We start from the raw sequence: 25,438 nt of genomic DNA on the forward strand, positions 1-25,438 counted from the left end.
ACTATTCAGTCCAGTTGGAGAGGTTTCATCCATCAAAGTCCTCATGTAATCAAGAATGAATGTACCTACACATAAGGATTGTACAGATACATACACTGATCGGGCATAACATTATGACCACCTTTCTAATATTGTGTAGGTCTCCCTCGTGCCTCCAAAACAGTCATCAGAGAATGGACATGGGCCTTCTGAGGGTGTCCTGTGTTGTCCCGTGGGTTGATCTGTGGATCAGGTTTGTTTCAGTTAATCCCACAGATACTTGATCAGTTTGGGATCTAGTGAATTTTGTAGGCAGGGGTCAATATCTTGTGCTGTTTTTCATTTTTTGAGTTGTTTCTAAACCATTTTTTATTTTTTATTTTTTAAATTGTGCATGTGCCCGTGTATTTCAAACACAGACGTTTCCCAACAAAACATTACACTGTAACAAGATATTTACTGGTTTTAATGTTGTGGCAGGTCGGTGTACCTTCTTGTGTACAGATTAAAGGCGTTTCTTCTTAATGTATAACCTGACACACTGTTATTTACACGTTTAAGACTTTAGGTTCAGCGTTCTCTTTCTGTCCTGAACAAGACAAACTTTTTTTGGAATTCGAAGAGTTAAATGTCGAACGAACTGTGCTCTATTTTCAGACAGGAAGTTTGAACTTAATATTTTCACTTGTGTTTTGAATGGTTGTTCCGGTGTGTTCAGTGGTGTACATGTTTGGTCTGTGATTGTGTGGAACAACGCTGGCTTTGTATGAACTCATCCCTTCTTCTGTCTTTTTTTCTAAAAGATAAAATATTACACAAATTATCTGTGTAAAATAATCTGGTGTTATTGAACTGCACTGTAGGGAGAAGATGATCTGTATCCTTCTAGTTTTCAGCCTGACCTCATTGTGAATCTCCAGACTTTCAGTGAGCCCGACTCCTGATGAAATAAATAAACAAACACACATTCATCATAAACTAAACTTTGTAACAGTCATGAAGTGAAGATTTACATCTGGACTGTTTTGTGCGATAGTTTTCACTCATGTGCCGCATGTTTTTCATTGGCCTCCTTTGACGCCCCCTTGTGGCACTGGGAGCACACAGAACTGGATCTCAAACCCATTTTTTTTTTTTATCCAGAGCACTTGTTTAATCGTCACCAGAGCGTCTTTGACTGTTTCATGCTGCATTGTGGCTCAGCAAACCGAAGGATCTCATCAAATGAACTCAGACTGGGGGCTTTTGAGCATCTACAACGTTGCCATGGCAATGAAAGACTGAAATTGTCAGAGGGGACGAGGGGGAGCCACTGTCAGCGCAGTTTCTGAAGGACAAAGAGGCGTCTTCTGTGGATTTAGATAAATGACACGAGTTCAAAATCATATACATTCAGATATCATGGCCCACAGATTTGCCCAACATTTGCGATGGTGTTTCTATACTGTTACTACAGTAGTGCATAGTTCTTTTAATATTTGTTTGGTGCATTTTTTAAAAAAAAGACAAAACCTGTTTCTCTGTCATTATAAATGTGATCTGACTTAATTAAAATGGTTTTGTACCTTTATAGACACGTCCAGTAAAATAGGTCAAACTATGACCTTGAGCGAAGTGACATTTTTAAATGTTGTCTTCCTGTAAAATTCTAAAATAGCCTCGTTATTATCGCAGGTCAGTCGAGTTTAATGTCTCATTTCCTTCCTTTAACCCGAAGCTGAGCCGGCCTCTTCCAGTTTACATGCACTTACTCAAACTCTTACATTAGAAGTCAGTTGTCAGGTTACATTTTTGTTGCTTCCACTTCTGCTTGTGTGACCAGGGCCTCCTCGTGTGTTACTTTCAGATGAGACGTTTTCTCCTTTCTCTTGCTCAGCTCCTCCTATTTAAATTCCCTTAACTATATTACACTTTCAGCTTCAGCTAAATGAAGCCACGGAGTCTCCACATGGGGAAGTGGAAAAGCTGAATGAATCTGGAAAATGACAAATTTTTTCTTCTTCTTTTTTTTTTTTTTTTTTTTTTTTTAAGGGATATATATATATATATATATATATATTGACTGGAAGACATTCTTACAGTAACGTATTTTTAGAGCGGATCTTTTTTTTTCTTATTGCCACACATTTAATTTTTCTAAAATTAACTTTTTACACTAGTGTTTTCTGCATTATGCCATAGATTTGCACTACATGAAGCCATGAAACAAAACAATTTGGAGAATGTTGAGGTGAACGTATACACAACGCAAAATTCCAAAGTCATAAAAATAGATAATGAAGAGACACTAGCTTAAAGGGTTAATTTTAGGGTAGTGAAATAAGGAAATTCCGCTAGTTTCACATAGCAGCCAATGATAAGGCAGATGAAAGTCTGAGATGTTTCATCCTGAGTCAGAGATGTCAACCTTGGTGGTGGCGCCAGAGGAAACGTGAGGAGGATTCATTATCTGGTGAACGCAAATCGTTGAGATGTTTAAGTCTGGACTACGGTGATGGAATCAGTGTGCTAGCATGACCACAAGAGCCACATTTGATCTAACTGTTTTACATCCATTTTTGATAAACTCCTTAATAAGCCTGTCCACCCTTAACACCTCCCACTCTTAGCCACAGGCGATGTAATTTTAGCTGCGTGTTACTTCCCGGGCTCAAGGGCTGTGTGATAAAACAGAGAGCAGTCTTCAGAGTCATAAAAATAATTAGTTTATTTCCATAAATTAGATTGAAATTGCGGTGGTGTCTGTCATCGCATTGTTCACATTTCTTTGTATTGCAGCACTCTTTCTTTCTTTAAAGTCATACTGCAAGTCAAATTTACGACCATGCAAGTACGTCTGCGGGTCCGGCTGCACATACTGATTCTTAAAATGCTACTGTAAGCTAAGAAGCGCTAATTATAAGGCACGCTTAAGGCAATTAAGCATGTGTCATTAGCTAAAGACACCGCAAGTCAAGCGGAGGCGAAGGGGTGTAACACCTCCTTGACCACTATTAAAAAGCCCTATCGAGAATGGATGCAACAAGACGACTGCACACAGGAAAGCTCACAACACATGACCTGTTAGCGGAGCACAGCAGCCACAGACCAAAAGCAGGCATGTAACACGCTTCATTCTCTGTAGATGTATTAATCAGCTCTGATCGAGCTCGCCTGCTACATAAAGAACATTTTCAGTTTCTCATCCTCTCAGCAGTACGGCCCACGGGGTGCCTCAAGGATCCTAATTAGGTCCCATCTCTTTACAGTACACTTCCATTTTGTCAGGTCAGTTCGGGGCACTGCATGTACGTCTGTGACTTCTCCCTCTGAAGGACTCAGTGGATGACTGTTTGCAGCTTAACACAAACCAGCAGCCTGCTCGCATCAAACCACCAACCATCAACCGCTTTGAGAGAAATAAGTTCACTTGCATTGCACAAGAAGCCAGAACCTAGCTCAGTTAGAAGTCCCAATTCAATTAATATTATTTGTTTGAACTCGACGATTTGCAGTTTTACTATAAGATTCTTTCTGTGGCTGCATGCTATTTTTATATTGTTTGTGTCAGATATTTGCTATTTTTATTTTATTGTATGCCAGATGTTTGCTGTTATAATAATTTGTTCATCTTTTTTTGTGAATCTTTGCAGCCCCAATTGTTTTCCTCTTGAAGAAGAGACGAACACAATGAAAAGCAAAATGAAGAGAAACGTTTTGAAGCGCTTTCATTCGTAGGCCCGACAATACTAGGAAGCCAAGACCCTTTTCTAGATCCCCCCCCACACACACACACACAGAACTGCGGGTAAACCCAAAGACAGTAAACAAGTCACATGGCTAAACACAAGACTATTAATATGTGTTCACTTATTGTCCAGGTGCACAATCAATCGCCTGCTTTACTATTTGGTGTTTTTCGTGCTCTGTAAAACTTTGCGATGCAGGATTTTCCACCAAAGCTTTTAACTACTTTGCATTTAAGATTTCTTTAAATGAAAGCAGAAATAGTCTGAACTGTAACTTTTGCACAGAATTCACATTTGTGGTTGAGTTGCTATAAAAAGCAATGTTTCTCTTTACACAACACAACTGAACCAACAATTCAGCCCGGCACCTTGTTTACCGAAAGTTTCTCTAGCTCATAGTTGAAAACAGTTTGGTGACGGCTCAGGGGGCGATGGGGGGGGGGGAGCATTTTCATGCTTTCAGTGTGCTGATGGGGCCAAAAAGTTTCTCTTCAGCACGATCACTTCCTGTTTTTCGCCAGCTGGTCTGAAGTGAACTCACAAACACATGTTGTGTGTATGTGTTTTTTTTTTTCTTTCTTTTTTTTACCACACTTGATCAGAGTCTGATAGACTGTTTGGCAGTAGCCGCTCTAAAAGACATCATAAAACAGGAAACCAGAGTTTTCAGAGGTAGGAGACCACCGAAATTAACACCTGCAACCCCATGTGAATAAACACAGCAGACAAACTCACATTTACAAAGTTCAATCGTAAATTTCAGTCTGGCTTAGATTTCCAATCAGAAAGGCGTCGCGAATGTATTCGAAGCAATGAGCGTAGTGAGGTGAAGTAGTGAGGTGCAGCATCCTGCTGTTGATGTTGGCCCCTCTGTTTCCCCTTTCTACAGTAGTACTACTGTGGTTTATGTTCCACTTCCATGAACAAGGTGTCATTTTTCACTAACTGATAGCTGGTCTCTTTGTTATGATATGAAATGTCAGTAAAAGGAAGAAAGTGTTCCCGTTAAAGCTCTCATTTGATAACGGACAAATAAACAAAGGCTGGTGCAAAATAACCTAAAATGCTGCCTTCGCTTTCAGGGGTCGTAAATATTTAAAGAGCGATATTTAAGGGGTCGCCTGGAGTCTTTAATTCACAGTCCAGTTAGTCTTTTTGAAAAAGTCTACTTGCTTACATGTACTTTGTTCATATCTTTATTTACAGTTCTTGTTTTTCTTCTCTGGGAGCTTCTCTCGCACACAAAAGAAATCGTCACAGTACCTGGACACAAACTGACACAAACTGACACAAGTTGTGTTTGAACTGCAAACAAATAATAGACGCCTCTGGTCTTTTTGAGGTCACAGTGCATTAGGCTTCTTATGAAAGCTGCATGTTGGAAAGAAAAAAATATATAATAATAATAACAATAACAATAATAACAATAAAATATCTACACACACACACACATATATATACTTTTACAATCTTTGAACAAATATAGAATAAATTATGTTTTCTTTATTAACAAATTCACAAAGCATTCTTAATTAGATCAACATGTTTTACATTATATTAAAGTTACTACATGACGTGGCGGCTGCAACACGTGATTTGTTTTCAGGATTTTCATTGGTTCACCACTGATTAACTGATCATTCTTGGTTTTTGAAAACAAAATAGTGTCAACGTGGATATATTTAGATCGCTTGTTTTTGTGCTTGTGTTCACTTTATAACAACATTTTAAAGTCAAGTTTAACACTGGTGCCAGTGTTAAACCATCTTCTTCTTCACACATAGTTTAACATATGTAAAGTAGGAATGTCATTATTAATATAGATCTATCTATCTATCTATCTATCTATCTATCTATCTATCTATCTATCTATCTATCTATCTATCTATCTATCTATCTATCTATCTATCTATCTATCTATCTATCTATCTATCTATCTATCTATCTATCTATCTATCTATCTATCTAAACCCCACAGGTGATTTGGAACAAGTTTGATAGTTTTGCTTAAAAACAAACCAGCAGCCAAAAGAAAAATACTGACAGATCAGTCCTCTAAACAGCTGATCGTTTCCGGATGATTAGCCAATGGACTTATTTAGTAAGCCATCACTGTAACTCCTCCTCCTCCTCCTCTCCCCCCTCCTTCTCCTTTTCGGTAGCGTTTATAGAATATTAAATATAGCTTTTATCGCACGAAAGGATAAAGGAAGTGCATTTTTTAAGTGTTTTTGTAAAAAAAAAAAAAATAATCCTCATATGCAACTTAAATATGATAGATATTGAATGACTTTACTGGCAGAATAGATCCGATTTAAAATGTGTCTAAAAATTATATATATATATATATCTTTGATAGATCTTTGCCGATTTAAAATGTGTCTAAAAAATTATTGTTATTATTATTATTATTATTATTATTATTATTATTATTATTATTATTATTACTAAATGCTTAGAGTCTGCATAGTGTAGAGTGTCACAGCTGAGGATTTCGTGTGTGCGTGTGATGGCCACAGTTTTTAACCAATGACGCGAGACTCTCCGATGAGCAGGTGCAAAGGGCGGGAGTTGCGCAGACAAATTCACTTTCTCTTCGAGCGCACCAAACTTTTTGGTGGACGGTCCCTTGGCCCTCGCAGAGACGCCGGAGAGGCAGCCAGCGCGCAGCCGCTCGCAGCTACATCACCGCGCCTGGACCGAGGCACAGCTGCGCCTCAGCCGCTCCGCACGAACCGTAACGAGGTCCCCTTTTCAGCTGGATATCTAACGCTTCGCGTCGCCTCCGCCCTCGCTCCGCGGATACATCCCGGGGACCTGCACAGCCTGAGCCGGCGAGGGACAGAAACTGAGAGACGCGTCCTCGTAGTGATGTTTCAGCCTCCATCTTTCGCCGCGACCGAACCATGAAGAGCTGACCGGGTTGTGGAGCAGACCGGCAAGTGTCTGCGCTAACAGGTTGGCGACGCTTCATCCATCTATTTATTTAAGGGCAAGTTTTACCGTGACAGGCTGTCATCTTTAGTGTCTCTCGGTGCACGTCTCGAAGGTTCATTTCTATTTTAGATGTCTCGCCTTTTTTCATTTAAACGTGTTCCCGATCCACATTATAGGTTCTTTCAAATACATTTATGATCTACACGTGTACGTCCATATACATTTATCTATGTAGCTATATATGTGTGCGTATAAAGGCGTGTAAATCAGCCTACATCTGCAGACAATGCAGCTTTCGCAGCGCAAGTTTCCTCTTACCAAAATCGATAGTGTTGAATTACTTTAAGGCAAACTATTGCATTACGCTATAAATGTTTGGCTGCGCTGTCAGTTTAATACATTCCCGGGAAGCATATTTCTAAATATTGCGTATTTTTCTGCAGTGGGGATAAATCAGGCTGCTTGTAGCTGAAGTTACTGTTAAAGTGTGTCCTCACCCCGTTTGACCCCTGAGCAGTTCTTCTTCCTTTCTAAAGGCGCAATTGTATAGGTGCGAGATGTATGAGCTGAGCATGTGGCATTAAAAGCGCGCACAATAACGCGGAAAGCAGCTCTTATATTTAGACATCTAAATGATATTATCTCGTTAACTGCTGTCATATGCATTGAATTGGGGACAGCGAGCGGGTTCAGGTGCAAGCAAGGCCACCGAGCGCAATCTTCAGCGCCATTCATTCTCGTTACACACGCTCCACGCATTCTGATTTCAAGTGACATGCTCATACTTTAACCACACACACACAGACACAGACGCAGACACACACGCACGCACAGTGTTAATGGTGGACGTATTAACCCCGGCTGTGTTTCCTCTGTGCGTGGACTGCCTGCTGGTGTTTTGCCTGGTGTTTTCCGGTGAGCAGCAGAGGAGCTGACAGTAAATGAGAGGCCGTCACCATGCCCCCGGGGAAGTATGGGATGCAGGGGGAGTGGGAGAAGGAGGGGGACCAGCAGATCAACATGGACTTCCTGCTGCCTACTGGGATCTTCCTCAAATTCCCAGTGTCTCGAAACGACACCATCAAAACCATCAAAAAAGTAGGTCCCCCACCACCACCACCACTACTCCCCCCCACTCGCTTTCTCACCTCATATCTCAATCCATTCATCAGTACCTATTCCTAAAGATCAGTTTAGTTTTTTTCCACTGACACGTGTAATTTAATCATCCACCAAGACAGCATTGTGTTTCTAATAGACTGTAATTGATTGACTGCAGCACAGCAGTATGGCTCTGGTCACTACAGCCGGTGTTTATTTACAATATTTACTCAGTGTGCTTTTAGAGAGATTGGCCGACTTAATATCTGCCCCAGACATTAAACTAATTAAAACATGGGTTGAAGCAGCGCTCGCTAGTTTCAGCTGCTAGAGAAGGAGCTGAAGCAGATCTGCTCTGCTGAGTGTGAGCGTGCCGTTGAATCTGCCAACATATCTGCCACTTCAGGCTGTTTGATTTAGCTGTGAGAAGCAATGATACACTTGGAGGCTGTTAAGACGATTAAAAGATTAAATGTCTCTTCTCCAGTCATGCTAATTCACAAGGATTTTTTAATTTTTTTTAAATTAGAAAATGTTCAACCAGGGTCATGTTTTTTTTTTGTTTTGTTTTTTTTTTGCATAATTTGTCCATTTAAGCTCATTAGAGAAACAAGAGCGGTGGTACATTATTCTGTTGACAGGCCCTCTCAGTTTTGTCTTTTTTAAATGCCCCTAGCTGAGAGGCTTTATGATTTACAGATTCTGCAGAGTGTGTGTTTATGCGTGACGTGAATTCAGCACGGATGGCTGCAGGGTCACAAACACTGCTGTCCTCTCGTTTCAGATGGTTTGGAAAAACGCCAGGAGTGAGGCTCTGTTCAACGGTCTGGGAGATCCAGACGGATACGTCTTCACCTGCATCAACCAGACGGCAGAGAGGGAGGAGCTGGAGGAGGAATCCAGGCGCATAAGCGATGTGCGGCCCTTCATGTGTGTCCTGAGGCTGGTGGCGAGGGAGGGCGATCGCGTGGAGAAGCTCACCAACACCCAGATCAGCCTGCTCATTGGCAAAGGTGAGCCCCACCCCTCCCCTCCCCCTCCCCCTCCCCCCTGACCCTCTTTCATGATGTTGAGGTTTGCGGTGGCCGGTGGTCTTGCTGCGCAGTTTCCGAGTAGAAGATAAGAAGCAGTCCTCTGTTGTCGTCTGAACAAAAGATAAAAAGTTTATTTTTTTTTTCATGCTGCTGCGCTGAATGACTCTTCAACTGTTAATGTAGTCAATGACCATTCGGGGAATTCCACATCATTATTCAGCCTGGCACTGTGTTGTTGATGTTTGCAGCTTGTGTACAGGGTGTCATCCAATGAACTGAAAGAAAATTGTGTGTGTGGGTGTGTGGGGGGTGGGGGTGGGTCACCTGAGTTTAAACGTGATGACTTCCTTTTTTTTGTTTGTCTGACTGCTTATCTTTGTATCTTGGTCAGCTGGCCAATGGGGAAATGGTGCACCGCTAAGCTAACCTAACACCTACATCTTCAATAGGGGGTCCGCGGAGTTACTACACAGGTGTCACTAAATCTTTGGTTGATAAGACACATATTGTTTCAATCCCCCCCCCCCACACACACACACACACACACCCCACACACCCCCCACACACCCACCCACACACACACACACACACACACAAATTTAAAAATTTGATAAGTGAATGCAAAAGGGAATTTTAACAATTTATAGAAATAGCACTAGGCCGACTTTTATATAAAACACATATAGTGTGTTGGGGGTCCCTACTTAGTTTCCAAAAGCAAGCAGGAGGAAAGGCGACGAGACTTGTAGGAGTGCTAGATGACTGAGAACTAAAGCTTTGTGCTTCCTTTCGATTCACTTGGTGAAAAAAACAACATTGCTACCTCCCAGCTAGATCTGCATTAAAGTCGGCAACAAGCAAACTCTTCAACTTTTTCCAGGTCTGCACGAGTTTGAGGCCCAGAAGAACCACGAGGTGGACGAGTTCCGGACCAAGATGCGCAGCTTCTGCGAGGAGAAGGCTCAGGAGCGGCAGTGTTTGCCGTGGACGGAGTGGATGGAGTACAGCTTCCCGTGCGACCTGGAGCCGTGCTGCTCCGCGGCCCTCAAGACGAAAAACACCAAGAAGATTTTCATCAATGTCAAGTTCGAGGCGTGCGAGGTGAGCTGATCGCTCCCGTGGCTGCTGTGAGTCATTCCGTGTAGTTGTTGAGACAAATCAAATCAAATGTAATGGTATGATGCGGCAAGTGGCAGGGAAACGCGCAGAGCACGACAGCCCTGATTGGAAAAACTGTGGTTCCACCTTGTGTAGTCGCGCTGTGGAGGACGGTTTAAAGTAAATGTGAGCACCTTTGGAAATCCCCCTCCCACGTCACAAACACTACCTTCAAAACACAACCGAGGAGCGAGATCCACTGACACAAGGCTGCGTTTTTGCATGGTTTTCTGTGAAATATGTTGTCCGTCTCCCACACAGGAAAGCTTCATGCTGCAGCAGGACCCTCAGGACTTCCCGCTGACTCTGATGAAGAGCGCCCTGAAGAAGAAGGCCACCGTCTTTCGCTCGGTGCGGCAGGAGCCCGAGGACTACACCCTGCAGGTCAACGGGAGGTGGGAGTTCATCTACGGGAAACACCCACTGTCCCAGTTCAAAGTGAGTCAAAGCCACACGAAGTAGAACATAGACAGCGCACCTTTGGCATCCATCAGCTTTACACATCCACGGCCACGAATCCGAGGCCATTTAGCAACTGGATGAAGAGACGAATTGACCTGTGGGAAATGTGGATGTTAGCATGACTCCCAGGGCTCCGTTCTCATTTAGGCTAAAAGCTCGTGTTGCTTTGTGGTATTTCTGCATTTTGCTGCCTTCATCTTACCCTCCACGATCCATCTGGACCTGGTGCAGAGAAGCATCCCCGCGTGCCTCCGAGCGCAGATGTCATGTGAATTTTTCTTCCAACAGCCACGTTCGTTTGTCTCGCGCAGCAGTTACTCCATTATAAATATCCTACCCGTGAGTGCACTCAGTTTCCAACACAGCCGATCTTATTTGATTCAAATCATTCTTCGTCTCCGTTATATCACCTCTCCCCAAAAGCTGCACGCGACCTAATTTTACTAACCTGTGACGCCTTTCACATGCAGGTGTATTAAACCTCTCCCAAATGATATTTTAGCTTTATGGTACGTACAAAATCAAACTATTATCAATGAATTTCGCTGTATGTAGATATGAAAATAGTTCATCTTGGTATTTAAGATTCAGCTTCAGTGAAAGAAAGAGGCCGCGAGGAGCGCTCGTCAAAGAAGCAATTTTCTCTGCCTGAGATCTCTGCACCTGTGGCGGTGGTCCACAATAACAGAAAACCTTGTCAGATCAGGAGTAGGGTTAGTCAAGATTTTGGTGGCAGGAGACTCCAGTGTTGATTTTGAAACTCCAGCTACCTGCAGGGGTGACTCATATCTGTCTAGCGGCCCTGCAGAAAGGAACTGCATCCATCCACACGTAATGAGATTTCGGCTGCATTAACCTACAGCAAATGAACAGCCTTCAGGAGTTAACCAGCGCTGTCGGAAACGCTGGGAAATATCTGTGTGTGAGCAGGCTGGCGGCTGGTACCGGCCAACAAACAGACAAACGAACAAAAAAGAAAATGACTTTATCTTTTGTTTTTTTGTTTTTTTTTTCTTTTCTCCTCCAGTACATTTTCTCGTGCTTGAGAAACGGCCAAAACCCCCACCTCACCATGGTGCACCACTCCACCATGAGCAAATATCAGGAGGAGCAGGGCAGGATGTGCAACCATGTGTTCAAGAGTCGCTCCTTGTCCAGACCTCCTCCTCTGCCCCTGAAGAAGGTAAGAGATCAGCTGACGGCGGCTGTCGTCTTTCATTAACAATGCTCTCCTCCGTCTCCGTCTCATCAACAGGGTTGTTCCTCAACCAGCCCGCGGACTTTGGAACACGCTAAACATTTTGTGCCGTGTAAATGATTTATGTCCACGTGCGTTATTTACTGCAGTTTAATATAGGGGAAATATTACCATCCACTATTGCATGTTTTAGAGCTTCCCTACGAATTTGTTCGCATAAAATGTTTGCCCTCAAACCAACTCAATCAAAGTACCTTTAATGACTTTGGTCAGTTTCCTTCAGTTTCAGAGTTGGTTCCCCTTTAGCCGTCTTTTGAAAGTGTACGTTGCCTTGCATCTTTTGACATGTTGCCAAACAGGAAACTGTAGCAACAGTTTTATGGCTTAGACTCCCGTTGAAGTTGTGAGAGCGATTTCCAAGCCAAGAGCTGGAGTCTAAATTTAATTTCCACTTCTTCCATTTCTCCTTCCTGCAGCAGAACACCTCGTCTCTCTGGTCCATCAATGAGCCCTTCTACATTCACCTGATGCAGGGCAGCCGAGTCAATGCAGACGAAGGAATGAAGGTTGGTGTGGTTTTTGCGTGGGTTTTCTCTCACTTTGCTGCTCAATGAAATGTGGCATTCACTTGTTTACCAATATCTCAATTTCAGTTGTACGAACAGCGGGTTTGACTTGTAAATGACAAGGGGTGTCACATGGTCCAGACCGCACGTTTCCCATAATTCATCAAGGCGGTTGGTTAGAGCTTCAAAACAGGAAGTGGGGAGGGCCTATCTGTTTTTTACGTCTCATTCTGAGGCCTAGATTCTAAGAAAAAAGGCAGACTTCATGCTGTCTCTCCCTCTCTCGCTTTCAAATGCACTTCTTTTTTTGAAGGCGTTGCATACATTTTGTCACCAGTGCAGATAACTTCTGGTCTATCTTGATATTAGACAGCTGTCAGTTATGAGATTTCCTTGAAAATGAATGGCGAAATACCCGCATTATTCACTTTCTCCACATTCGAACTTGAATAAACAGACAAACAGGGGACCCTGTTAATGTGTGTCTGGGTTTGTGATGATTTCTCATTGCTAACTATAGCACTGTTGAGACAGGATATTAAGTGTAAGAGCACTTCCGGCTGCAGCCTTAGAGCATCCTGACTCACGGCTAATTTGTCCCGTCACTGAACTATCAGTCACGTCTGCAGTTAGCAGGCAGAGGGGCGAAAGTGCGACCCGCAAAGGGGAGCAGAGCCCCTCATATACACCGATCGGCCACAACATTAGAACCACCGAGAGGAGAAGTGAATAAAGTAAATCACCTTGTGACAATTGAATGTTCTGCTGGGAACCTTGTGGGCCTGGCATTCATTCATGTGGATGTTACGTAGACATGTAGCACCCACCGAGACCAGGCCAGGCACCCCCAACCCCAGAGCAATGACACTCCACAATTAGGATGCAGCACACACACACACAAAAAAAAGATTTAGGAACAACCAAAAGAAAACTTGAAAAACAGCACAAAGTGTTGACCTGGCCTCCAAATTCACTAGACCGCAAACTGTTCAATATTCGTGGGATGCACTGGAACGACCCTGATTCACAGACGCCTCATGACACCGTCAGAACGCCCATGTTCACTCTCTGATGAGTTTTTGGAGGCACAAGAGAGACCTAAACACTGTTAGGAAGGTGGTGATAATGTTATGCCTGATCAGGGTATTTACTAACTAAGTGCTCATCTTGATTTGGCAAAAGGTTGGAGCTTCAGTGGTTAGATGCTAACGAATTATGACCCTTTAGGTTGTTTATCATCTGTGATCCGACGGCTTCGAGCCGCTCATGTTATGAATGTGTAAACCCTTTGACTCATAGACGGAGTGACACAGGAAACTCTGAATCATCTAGTGAAGTCTGTAAATCTTCCACAAACAATCTCCCTCACACACACAGTGCTAAACTCTTCATCTTCCAAACCACATGTCATGCCTCCATCGAATCACTACTTTCTGTGTGCACTTCCCTCCCCCCCCCCACAGCTCGTGGTGCAGGCCGGCCTGTTCCACGGCAGCGAGCTGCTCTGCAAGGTGGTGACGAGCTCCGAGGTCACGGTGTGCTCCGAGCCGCTGTGGGACCAGAAGCTGGAGTTTGACATAAACGTGGCCGACCTGCCCCGCATGAGCCGCCTGTGCTTCGCGCTCTACGCCGTCATCGAGAAGGCCAAGAAGCCCCGCGGCACCAAAAAGAAGAATAAGAAAGCAGTGAGTGTGCCCCCAGTGCGGCTCTATTAGTTGTCACAACCCGCGGGTGAGGAGGCAAGGGCTCGGGGATGGTGGGTGTAAGTGTGCTAGAAGGCGCAAACAGATCTGTTTCCTCTCCGGCGCGCAGTGCGTGTAGTCGGCGTGCGCTGTGTGGGTGTGTTTTGCTGCTCCGTTGGGTTGTGCAAGTGTGTTCAGTGGCAGCTGCGGTTAACATTTCATCCGCTTCAGTTCTTTTATCTGCACGTCGGTCCAAGGAAGGAAGGAATTGGCAAACATTTTCAAGGAATTCTAAATTCATCTTCGCACTCACCATCACGCCCTCCCACACGCACCGAGCGCTTCACATTTTAGTTTCAGCCCTCCACTTTAAGAGCGGATGCCGCAAACATTACAAAGCATTTTAGTGCTCAAGGTGAGGACTTTACTGGGAGACTTTTATATTTAGCAGAAGCCACGTCATGAACCGAATCTAGATCAATCTAAATTTGTTGTGACTCGTATTAAATAATACTTGCACACTTTTTAAGACTTTAAATTTATTTGAAAGTGTGCACAACCAGACTTTATGCAGCTCACTGAATAATAATGCACAAAAAGAGACTTCAAGGAATGCCAGAGGGGTAAACACCTCAACCACGTAATTTGATTAATTTTCTTAGAAGAAATTTGTTTCATTCTGAAAAAAATAAAAACTATCTTTCTGTACGATGCTTAAAAATAATAACTCGTGACGGACTGCGCAATTCAGTACAAAGTAAGAGGAAGACGACTGAAGTCAAGTACTCACTGGCCACTTAATTAGGTACACGGCTGAAAACAAATGTGTTCTAATAGTGTGTGTGTTCAGTCACACACTTTATCTTATCCTCACCAAATTACTGAGAGAACTGTCGATTCAACCGCGTTTTCATTGTGGAGGTTGTGGTTTGTAGCACTTGTTAACTGTGTTCTACACACGTTTCTATTATTGTGACAACCCCATTTTAGTCAGTAGGCTTCTTCAATAACAGACAACCTTTAGCGTTTAATTAAATCGAGCCTAACAGCACCACAAACTACACTACCAAACGTTTTGTGTAGCGTGTAATGCATTTTATATATGAGGCTGCCATTGGCACCGTTCTAGAGAAAAATATTGAATTGTGCGATTAAGACTTGCAAATACACACCAGTCTATACAGTCTAGACAAAGGCATTATTTCTGTTTTTAGATTTAGATTGTGTAAGTGAAGTGCATTCATATTAATATTCAGTGTGTTGAGCAATAATTCATTTTTCAAGGTGGTTCCAGCTTCTGAAATGTGTTTTTTTACTCTCTCTTTCAAAAATTATCATAAAGCGCCTACTTTTCATTTTACATACTGATGATTTGACCAGTGTGATATATTTCTACTCAGCTGTAGCAATAATTAACCTCCTTCCTGAGGTCCGCAAACTCAAAATACATTACGAAAGCATATATGACCGCTTTTATTTTCGTTCAACCCAACAAGGAACTGAATATAAAAGAAAACTAAAGACTAAAAACAAGGACAGCAGTTATTAGGATTATTTAAAGTGTCATCAGTCATAATATATTATCCACAGCACATTGATTGTGAGTCCCTGCCACGGTCTTCCCCTTTTCTAAGCCCTTGTTTCACTACAACAGCAGCGGTAGTACTACACCGTGTGAAGAAGGAGCTGCCACACGCCCACTCACTGTACACTGAACAGTACAATGAACAACAACAAATTCCCCTTTTCTTTGCACCTGTGGCCACAGCATCTTTTGTTTTGAAGCCCCACCGTGGCCGTGGGCTTCGTGTTTGTGTGGGGACCTTCGAACGCGCCGCCCAGGTGTGTTTTCATGGCCATCGAGCCCACTTCTGCTTTCCGAGCGCACTTCTCTCTTCTTTTGCCCGGAAGAGAAGTCCTGCAGCCAGACACCAGAGAAACAGACAGAAGTTGAGCTATTTTAGCCATTCTTGTTTGCATGCGTCGCCTCTTTTTTTAACTGCGTGTTTTTCGGTTCGGCTCTGCCTGACGCTGCCTGGAACCTAATTCAGTTCACACTGCGCCTTAGGCCCCGTGAATGTGAAATCGCTTTCGTGTAAATATTTTAGGATAAGCTGAAAAGCCTGTTGCGTCACAGTTCATTTTTTAACACGTTGATGGTGAAAAGTAATTGCGAACAGGCTCCGAATCTTTTGATGTCATTAAAATATAAATGTTTTCTTGGTGAAATATAATTGAAATCCAAGAGAAACTTAGATTAGATGTGAAATCTAGATGGATGAAACTTTTTATCGCATGGATTATATGGATTATATGTAAGCAACGATAACAAAGCTAATTGTCTTCATCCCTCTCTGTCCTATCAGGATTGTCCAATAGCCTGGGTGAACACCATGGTGTTCGACTACAAGGACCAACTGAAGACTGGGGAGTTCCTCTTGTCCACATGGCCATCTGTTCCTGGTACTCTCACTTTCTTTTTGCATTTCCTCCACTTCACAAACACCTCACACGTTCACAGCCTCCTCCACCACGGTCGGCAATACACACTACAAAAGTGACATGTGGCACAGACAAAACCCCACACGCATTCACACGTTTAGTGTTTGGTGAAGCACAACGTACTGTGGTATTCCTGTAAATTAGGGCTCTTTATGCACATTGTCTGCAGCGTACCTGGTTCTGGTTTGAGAACGCAGCGGAGTTTAACAAGCCCTGTTACTTTAAGAGACGTCGGGAGTGGTCTAAAGATGAAAATGACCAAGCTCCACATTTCACATGTCACATTTTTTATCACAGATGACAAAAGTGACCTGCTGAACCCGATGGGGACAGTGGAGAAGAACCCCAATGTGGATAGCGCCGCTGGGCTCCTCATTCGCTTCCCCAACATCCGTCCACACCCCCTCTATTATCCTCCAGTTGAGAAGGTACTTAACCCCGCCAGAAAAATAAATAAAACAATACTTGAATAAAAAGGTAAAATTTTGATGTAAAAAAAAAAAAATAATAATAATCCTCATGTGTTTCCAGGTAGTTGAACCGGACAAGAATGGAGATCTGGGTTTTTCCACTCTCTCAAAAGAAGACGTAAGACTTGATACATCGAGTGTTCATTTTGTTAAACTTTTTCATGCGTTTAACTGGGTGATTTTGACTTTCTAGTACTTGAAGCTGAAAGAAATCATGGACAACAAAAACTACACCGAGTTTTTTGAGGACGAGAAAGAGCTCCTGTGGAAGCTCCGCAACGAAGTCCGCGACTTTTATCCTGAAAGTCTGTCCAAGCTGCTCCTCATCACCAAGTGGAACAAGCGTGAAGATGTAGTTCAGGTACGAACAGCATAGTCAGTTCCTCTGCTGTCTATAAACATGACTTGCATATATAATACGGTATATTGGTGGTTGGTTTAGTTTACAGCCACGTTAGTATCTCTGATCTTACCACTGTCCACGCTTGTGGACAGTGGTAAAAAGTAATAAAAACACTTTCATTTTATTGTTTCTGGAGTTCACACCCAACATTGTTATCTTTACACTCCAGTGCTCCATTACTCAACCCAACACAACAAAACGACACAAACAAAGACACAAACCTCACAACATTCAACAAAACAAAAAGGAAAATCATACACATGTTACGTATAGTACAGGGCCTAGTTCCAGGTAGCAGTAACACCAGAATGTAGTTCTTAGCATAATTCAGAAATGTTCAGTTATATATCTACTTAGATGAGAAGTGATTCCAGTATATTAAATTTATAGTTTAGAGCATGTGATATATAATGTTTACTACATTTACCAAGTGTTTGGTCATAAAACCTCGACACTTCATTCTGAATAAAAAAACTGGAGTGCTGGGGTGTGGAAATCATGGGATCACCAGAGTGAGGGTATTTAATCCTCTGGGGACCAAAGAATTTCATTCCAGCCAACAGATGCAGACCTACCAGACCAATGTGACTTTTAGCATTAGCAATGCTAAGAGTCCCTTTTTTCTCAAAGTCTGATCAGATCTTTACCAACTTTTGTCCAGTCAAACATCCAAAATCCAGGTGTATGGATTTATAACTGAATCTATAAAGCAGAGGAAAGCAAGTGTTCGTCTTATTTTCCTCATAAAGGAATCAAATAAATTGTTTATGTGTCAAAATAGCTTCAGATTAATGTTTTTTCTGCTGTTAAAGGTCAGAGTTTTAAAGTATAATCAAAAAAATGAGAGTTTTGATTCATAAATAAAAAATGGACTATGAGTTTTCAAATCCAAGGAGCTTCTTCAGTTGTAAATGATCCCTAGAAAATAACCCTTTGCTTCTCCTCAGATGGTAGGTTTACTGAGGAACTGGCCAGAGCTCCCTGCCATCCATGCCTTGGAGCTCTTAGACTACAGTTTTCCCGACCCGGCGGTCCGTTCGTTCACTGTCAGATGCCTCAAGAAGCTCGGGTATATGCTTATGTTTATGTTCACGATAAAGAAGCATTTACCTTTACCAGTGTTGACAATGTCACATTTCTTTTCTTACAGTGATGATGAATTGCTGCAGTACTTAATCCAGCTGGTCCAGGTCCTGAAGTATGAGTCCTACCTAGACTGTGACCTCACCACTTTCCTGCTAGAGAGGGCTTTGTCCAACAGGAGGATAGGGCACTTCCTGTTTTGGTATCTCAGGTGAGACGCAGTCTAGCACAAAAAAAAAAAAAATAAAAATAAAGAGAAGAAAAAAAACCCACTGAGTGCATCTGAAGGTCTTTGTTTGACTGGAGAATTTCTGTTCATTGTAGGTCGGAGATTCATGTTGCGTCTGTGAGTTTGCGTTTTGGCCTGATTCTGGAGGCCTACTGCAGGGGAAACATCCACCACATCAAGCTCTTAACCAAACAGGTAATCTCAACTTTATTCACGGTGACCTCAAACGCACGCACGCTTCGTGCCAACTGCCTGCCTAACCTACGTCTCCTACTCAGAATGAGGCTCTGGGTAAGATGAAGGCGCTGAGTGACATTGTCAAGTCGGGCTCCCAGAAGATGACGGTGGAGGACCTGAAGCTGTGCATCAGGCAGGAGTCCTACCTGGAGGCCCTGTCGGACCTGCTGTCACCGCTCAACCCCAGCATCATCCTGTCTGAGATCTGGTAAGTGCCACGCACACAAATATGCACAAATTGGACTGGTTTACTGAATAACAAAATAATACATTTAACATACTGACAAAGAAAACCCGACCTTCTTTTATTTGAAGATGAAAAATGACACTGCATGGCCTCTTACATGTATTTATAACTTTTAAAATGCTAAATACAATCTGTACATTGGTAAATACTGGTTTGTTGTTTTCCTAGGACAAAAAATATAATACAAATTGATACAAAATAAAATACAAATTTCTTACAGTGACCCATATAATTCAGGCAACCAGATGGAGAGATTAAGTAGGGACCCCCTACCTACTATCTGTGTTCTATATTAAACTCGACCTAGTACTATTTATAAATATTTAGTATTATCATGATTTTGCATTCAATATTAAGTTGTTCAAATAATGCACACGTTCAGATATTATTATTTTTAACATTTGAAATGGTAGGGAAGCTGTGCCACTGCCGTTAATATAAACATACTTACAAACATGGGGTTTCTCTCTATATATACATCTATACGAAAAGCTAAAGATTTTGCAACCCCCCTGCAGTACCTGCACAGACCCCCTAGGGGTCACGGACCCCCTGTTGAAGACCAATGATCTAAGTCATGTTGCCAAACTTCACCAGGACCACAATCAAAAATGTTTTTTTTTACCGTTGCAGTTCGGAGAAGTGCAGATTTATGGACTCCAAAATGAAGCCGCTCTGGCTCATGTACAAGAACCCCTCGACACAAGGAGACATGGTGGGCATCATCTTCAAAAATGGAGACGGTGAGTTAATCTCAAACATGTGGTCGCGCGTGCACGCACAAGATTTAACTGTTATTTGCACAAATGCAGTCAACAAGAATCAGAAATGTGTTGAGAAGAGGAGGAAGGTTGGTAGCTGGTTCGTTTATTTCATCTTCGTCACTCATGCCCTGTAGATCTGCGTCAAGACATGCTGACGCTGCAGATGATCCAGCTCATGGAGAACCTGTGGAAGAAAGAAGGCCTGGATCTGAGGTAGTTAACCGCTCCTTGCTACTCTCGATTCCTTCGCACGAACAGATCTTCTTCACAAATCTGACGATGTTCATCTCAACCCTGCTCCCACAGGATGATCCCATACGGCTGCTTGTCCACCGGGAACAAGATGGGGCTCATCGAGGTGGTGAAGAACTCCGACACCATCGCCAACATCCAGCGTAACAGCAGCAACAGTGCGGCTACCGCTGCCTTCAACAAAGACGCCCTGCTCACCTGGCTCAAGTCCAAGAACCCAGAGTGAGTATGATGGCTTCTTTACTGAAAATTCTCCGATGAGGTGATGACTCTACTTAACCCCAAGAACCAACCACGGAGTTCATTATGTGCACAACCAAGCGCTACTTAAAGCCACACGAAAGGTACAGAGAGGCAACGAGGCTGAGCAAGTCGACCCATGCAGCCTTTTCCCCGATTGTTTGCCACAGCTCCACATGGGGGCTTCCCCAAGTGCTCCTACCGCAGCTTTGTCATGATCTGTGTCCCAGTTGCAAAAGTCATACTAAATGATGTAGTAACTACTTGTGTGTTATTTCCTATTAGTACTCATAGTGATGTATGTATAAAATCCTTTTTTTTACGTTGTAGTGGAAAGAAACACAATGATGGTGGGTAGAAGTGACTGAATGACTAGCTACAAATTACAGCTAGGACTCAAAAACACTAATTTGTTTCCTTTAATTGTAAGTAATAGCTAAGTTTTATTATTTTCCTTCATATAAGCACTTCAAGTGTGTGCCCAATAGTTGCACATTCCCTTGAAGTCTTTTTACTTCTACAGTAGGAACATTAAGTATTATGTTTCTGAAAATCCTCGCTGGATGGTCTGAATTGTTTGCTTGAGAATATTTTCCCTTTGCAGCAATTTAAAAACCCACTTACGCGGGCGACTTCACCTTTAGCAAGCCTTAAACGAGAGTAGATTGTTTATTTGGTGCCAGACAGTCTGAAGGTCTTTTATAATTTTAACAGCACCTTGAAGAAAGCAGACTATTTGATGTTATGAATAAGCCTTTGTGCGTCACCTCGGCAAGACGGGCCCAGCGGGGACAGATCAGAAAAGGTGAAATGCTGCAGCACCTGACAAGGAGCGGAGAAAATTAGTAAAAGCTTAACGCGGTGAAGCCCGTCTAGACCGTGAAAGGACGCGGCGGTCAATCATTATTCAGCCTCAGGAACTCCTCTGTCAATATATCATATGTAGCAGTGTGCGCACATAATGAAAATAGATCAAAAGCCACTAACACTTTGCCTTCTTGCTTCTCAGGGACAAACTTGATCAAGCAATAGAGGAGTTCACGCTGTCCTGCGCTGGCTACTGTGTAGCTACTTATGTCTTGGGCATTGGAGATCGTCACAACGACAATATCATGATCAGGGAGACTGGACAGGTCAGCCTTATTACACGTCTCTATATCTAACACATATGTCTTAAGTCCATTGAGCTGTAACTAATATTTGGTATGTCAGTGTTTAAGCATAAATGCTCACCTCTTAGTGAGTGTTTTCTCAAATGTGACACTGATTTTAACCTCTGCTGTTCAGCTGTTCCACATTGACTTTGGGCATTTCCTGGGAAACTTCAAGCGGAAACTCGGCATCAACAGGGAGCGCGTGCCTTTTATTTTAACGTACGACTTTGTCCACGTGATCCAGCAAGGACGGACGAACAACAGCGAGAAGTTTGAGAGGTACAACGGGGTTTTGTGACCTGAATCGCATATTCGGTACACTTATCGACTCGTTCGACTAATGTTTTCGCTTTGACGTCTGTGCTGTCAGGTTCAGGGAGTACTGCGAGCGGGCCTATAAGATCCTGTGTCGGAACGGGACGCTGTTTGTCAACCTTTTTGGTATGATGAAGGCGGCGGGGATGCCTGAGCTCACCTCCTTCAAAGACATCCAGTATTTGAAGGTATGTTATGCTTAGATGGACAATACTGAGTAGGAGTGGGGGAAAAATATCGAAATGGCAATATATCAAAATACTTTTTCTTCCGATTCAATATTTTCAGTGTCTTAATATCAATTTTAAAAGAAAAAGAAAAAGTCATGTGTTGGGCCTATCTTGAACTACTTCCACACCTCCACCAACACTTTTTCTGTACAAGTGCAATAAATTGGAAATGGATCATTTGGATTAATATTGTTTTTTGACTTTATTTGTCAAATGGATTATTATTGTCATCTAATGTGCATATATACAACGTGTATTTTAAGTTGCATTTAAAATTTCTCAGTGAACTATGTAGAATATCGCAATATATCAATAATATATTATAATATCGCTATAATGTATCGTTTCGTGATACTTATTGTATCGTGATATTTATCGTATCGCAAAGTCTTTGCCAATATCCACCTCTAATAATAATACTGACTGGAAAAGATTCAAAATTAACGGGATGCTAAATAAAATTATCTCATGAAAATCGGTCACTTCAATCAGAATAGAACTTTTCAGCGTGAATTCAGGGGCTTTGAATCTGCAGGAAATTACTTAATTGACGATATAATGACCTCATTGTCTATTCTTCATGATATTTCAAACTGTTTTAGCATCTGTTTTGCCACCTGAGGTTTACCCTCATCAAACATGCTCTGAAAGAATGTAATTCACCCAGCTGGCGTAAATAACACTGAACATCTTGTAAGCATACAATGTTCTGCTGGGAAACTTTTGAACTTTCATTCATATAGATATTACTTGTAGCACCCACCTAGGCTAGACTGGGCACCCCCACCTCACAGCAATGACAGTCCTTGATGGCAGCACCCATCCCCAGTAGGATGCAGCCTGACACAGACACACACACACAAAAACTGTTTAGGAACAACTCATGAAAAACAGCACTAACAACAATATGTTGCCAGACACCACAGACCTCACAAAGGTGGTCATAATGTTATGCTTGTGTATTTTCTTTTTGAATCTATCCAGTCTGCTCTGATTGAGGCATTTTTGTTCTGACACTTATTGTGATTAATAAAAGGAAGCTAGTGCCTGTGAAAACTCATCATGATGGCAACCATAACAACCGCTAACAATGGTTTCTATTTTTTTTTTTTTTCTGAAGGACTCTTTGGCTCTGGGCAAATCGGAGGACGAGGCACTGAAGAACTTCAAAGTGAAGTTCAACGAAGCCTTGCGGGAGAGCTGGAAGACCAAGGTCAACTGGATGATGCACTCCTTGGCCAAAGATAACAGGCCCTGAAGAACACTGAACAATGAAACCGGAGGACCAGCCGAAAAAAAAATATGATTTTAACTTATAGACATAAAAGGGAAGAAGAAGACTAATATTTTACATCGACGATGGCATTCAACGACAGACGCCGCAAATGTTTACATCTCACTGGCCCGTCTGTGGTAAATAACAACTAAACGGAGGCATCCAAAGACAATGAGGCAGTCACAGAGCATCATTTCAACATTCAAGTACTTTCAAGGTGATGGAAAATTCATCTCGTGAGACTCTCGTGGGGAGTACGCTCACCCTGGGGGACACATCAACTGAGACAATAGTCACACTCTTGATTTGATGAACTCGCTTAATTGAAATCCACCTGCTCACGCAAAGCCGCTGTGAATAGCAGAAACAGAAAGGTCACCGGCTGCATTACACGTAACGGCACCGTTCAGTCACGGAGTACAACAACAGGGCGGCAGTTTCGCCTCAAGACTTTCGCATGGTTTACAACCCTCGGCGGCTGTCTCATTTCCTCTCATTCCTACTGCCTCCACGCAAATGTATCTTTTTTTTTTTTTTTTTTTTAATTGTATTTTATTTAACTTTTAACGTACTTGCAACGTCTCGAAGGATAGTTTAAAAAAGAAGAGTTACTGTGTTGTGTGTCTACTGCTGTAACACTGTATTGTAATATTGCCTTGAAGTACAATAAGTTGCCTTTGGAGTGCCAATACACACGAAGCATTTAGAGTTTAATGTATGACTTTTATTATTAACGTGCCTGTGTGCCACTAGACTCTTACTCAAAAAGCTACTACATGTTAAAGGGGTAGTCTGCCATTTTAGGAAATACACTTAACCGGCTTCCAAGCTTAAGTGAGAAGTTCAGTATAAACCTTTTAACTTAGCATAAAGACCGGAGCTCCTTGTAAGTTATTCCCATTTCCTATTTATGCTAAGCCAGCCACCCTTTCTAATCATTCGCTGTCCCGACAATTCCTTAAGTAACAAATCTGCCATCGTCTCCTGAATAAAATAGATGATGTAATGCACTAGGCAACTATGCTCTACACGTTTGATCAAAGCCCAGGTGACGAATGCGTCGCTTCTTTATGACTGGAATTAGACAATCTGGGTATAAGCCATAGACTTGTGTGTGGTTATGTTTCTCAAAGTGTGACGCTGTTCACATGCCTTCTGTGAAAGTCAAATCCTTCCGCTTTCTCAGACAATTCAGCGTGTATGATGTGTGTGCGTGTGTGAATGCGTATGTGCCTTTGATATTTAAGTTATGCACTGTGATTTCCTATTGTTTTTATTATTATTATTATTTTTTTGTTTGTTTTTTAGCAGATGTGCCAGGTGCCGTGAAGGAGATTTCATGCTCATAGAGTCCAACACCTCCATACTTTTACATATCTAATGCTGTGCAAAATGGTGTTTTGTGTGTCAAACAGAGCCCAGAGCGCTGTTTTATTTAATTTTATGGTGCATTGGGATTACTTTACGTGCTTTACGTCCTGCCCGTCAGTCCCGCCAAGGGCCACTTGAATGAGTTAAGTGAATACGCTTTCAGTAGCTTCTATTGTTTTACAGAAATTGTGAAATTCTTTTTATGAGTCTCTGCACAATGATGACTTACAGAAGAGCAAGTGTAGCTGTACATTACACAGCATGGAGATTTTTTTTTTCTTTAAAAAAAACGTACTGGTGTATATTCACTGTGGACCAGACTTAAATTATGGGTCATCGATGCCCCTCAACAGGGCTCCACTGAACACTGTTGCTTTAAGCCTGGGGAGTGAATGAGTTCACGGACTACTTTTGCAAATTGTACATTGTACCTGTATACTGCTGTTGCCTTTTGACTTGATTGTACTTTGTGAATTCTGTAAAATGGTACAAATCTCTTAAGGCCCAGGCCTGATTTACATGTGTGCAGCTAAAACCAGATAAAGTGTCCTGTCAACAGAGGTCCGGTGTCGTCCATTGTCCTTCGTCTGCATCCTGGCTTTACATTTGCCTCGCTTTCTCCGGGGGGAGGGAGGGAGGAAGGGAGGGATGGAAACATGTTCGATAAACAGTTTGCAACAGGAGCTTTTTAGGATCCAGGCCATGTGGTAGCTTAATGTTCTGCCTACTTTTTGCAGCTTAAAATAGACTAATTGGATGAGGGCCAAATCCGCCAAAGTCACCCCTGTTTCCCATTTTCCCCACGAACATCACTCAGCAT

At 42.4% G+C, this 25,438-nt stretch overlaps 1 protein-coding gene across 2 annotated transcripts; it reads left to right on the top strand.

The window, feature by feature from the left end:
- The first annotated feature begins 6,310 nt into the window (after positions 1-6,310).
- On the top strand, positions 6,311-25,179 carry pik3cd (phosphatidylinositol-4,5-bisphosphate 3-kinase, catalytic subunit delta). 2 transcript variants are annotated; one of them, XM_047612139.1, is made up of 23 exons: positions 6,311-6,665; positions 7,568-7,742; positions 8,530-8,758; positions 9,660-9,880; positions 10,199-10,375; positions 11,427-11,582; positions 12,074-12,163; positions 13,627-13,848; positions 16,212-16,308; positions 16,645-16,775; positions 16,879-16,935; positions 17,011-17,178; positions 18,168-18,289; positions 18,371-18,514; positions 18,628-18,727; positions 18,811-18,977; positions 19,650-19,759; positions 19,915-19,993; positions 20,087-20,254; positions 21,282-21,405; positions 21,560-21,705; positions 21,797-21,929; positions 23,092-25,179. In XM_047612139.1, the coding sequence occupies exons 2-23, from the start codon at positions 7,602-7,604 to the stop codon at positions 23,227-23,229; spliced, it is 3,120 nt and encodes a 1,039-aa protein (XP_047468095.1). In that variant the 5' UTR covers positions 6,311-6,665; positions 7,568-7,601; the 3' UTR covers positions 23,230-25,179. The 2 variants fall into 2 exon arrangements, with proteins under 2 accessions (XP_047468095.1, XP_047468104.1); XM_047612148.1 differs by having other exon boundaries at positions 12,077-12,163.
- The last annotated feature ends 259 nt before the right edge of the window (positions 25,180-25,438 follow it).

This window comes from Mugil cephalus, chromosome 1 (genome assembly GCF_022458985.1).
Source record: "Mugil cephalus isolate CIBA_MC_2020 chromosome 1, CIBA_Mcephalus_1.1, whole genome shotgun sequence".
Taxonomy (NCBI): domain Eukaryota; kingdom Metazoa; phylum Chordata; class Actinopteri; order Mugiliformes; family Mugilidae; genus Mugil; species Mugil cephalus.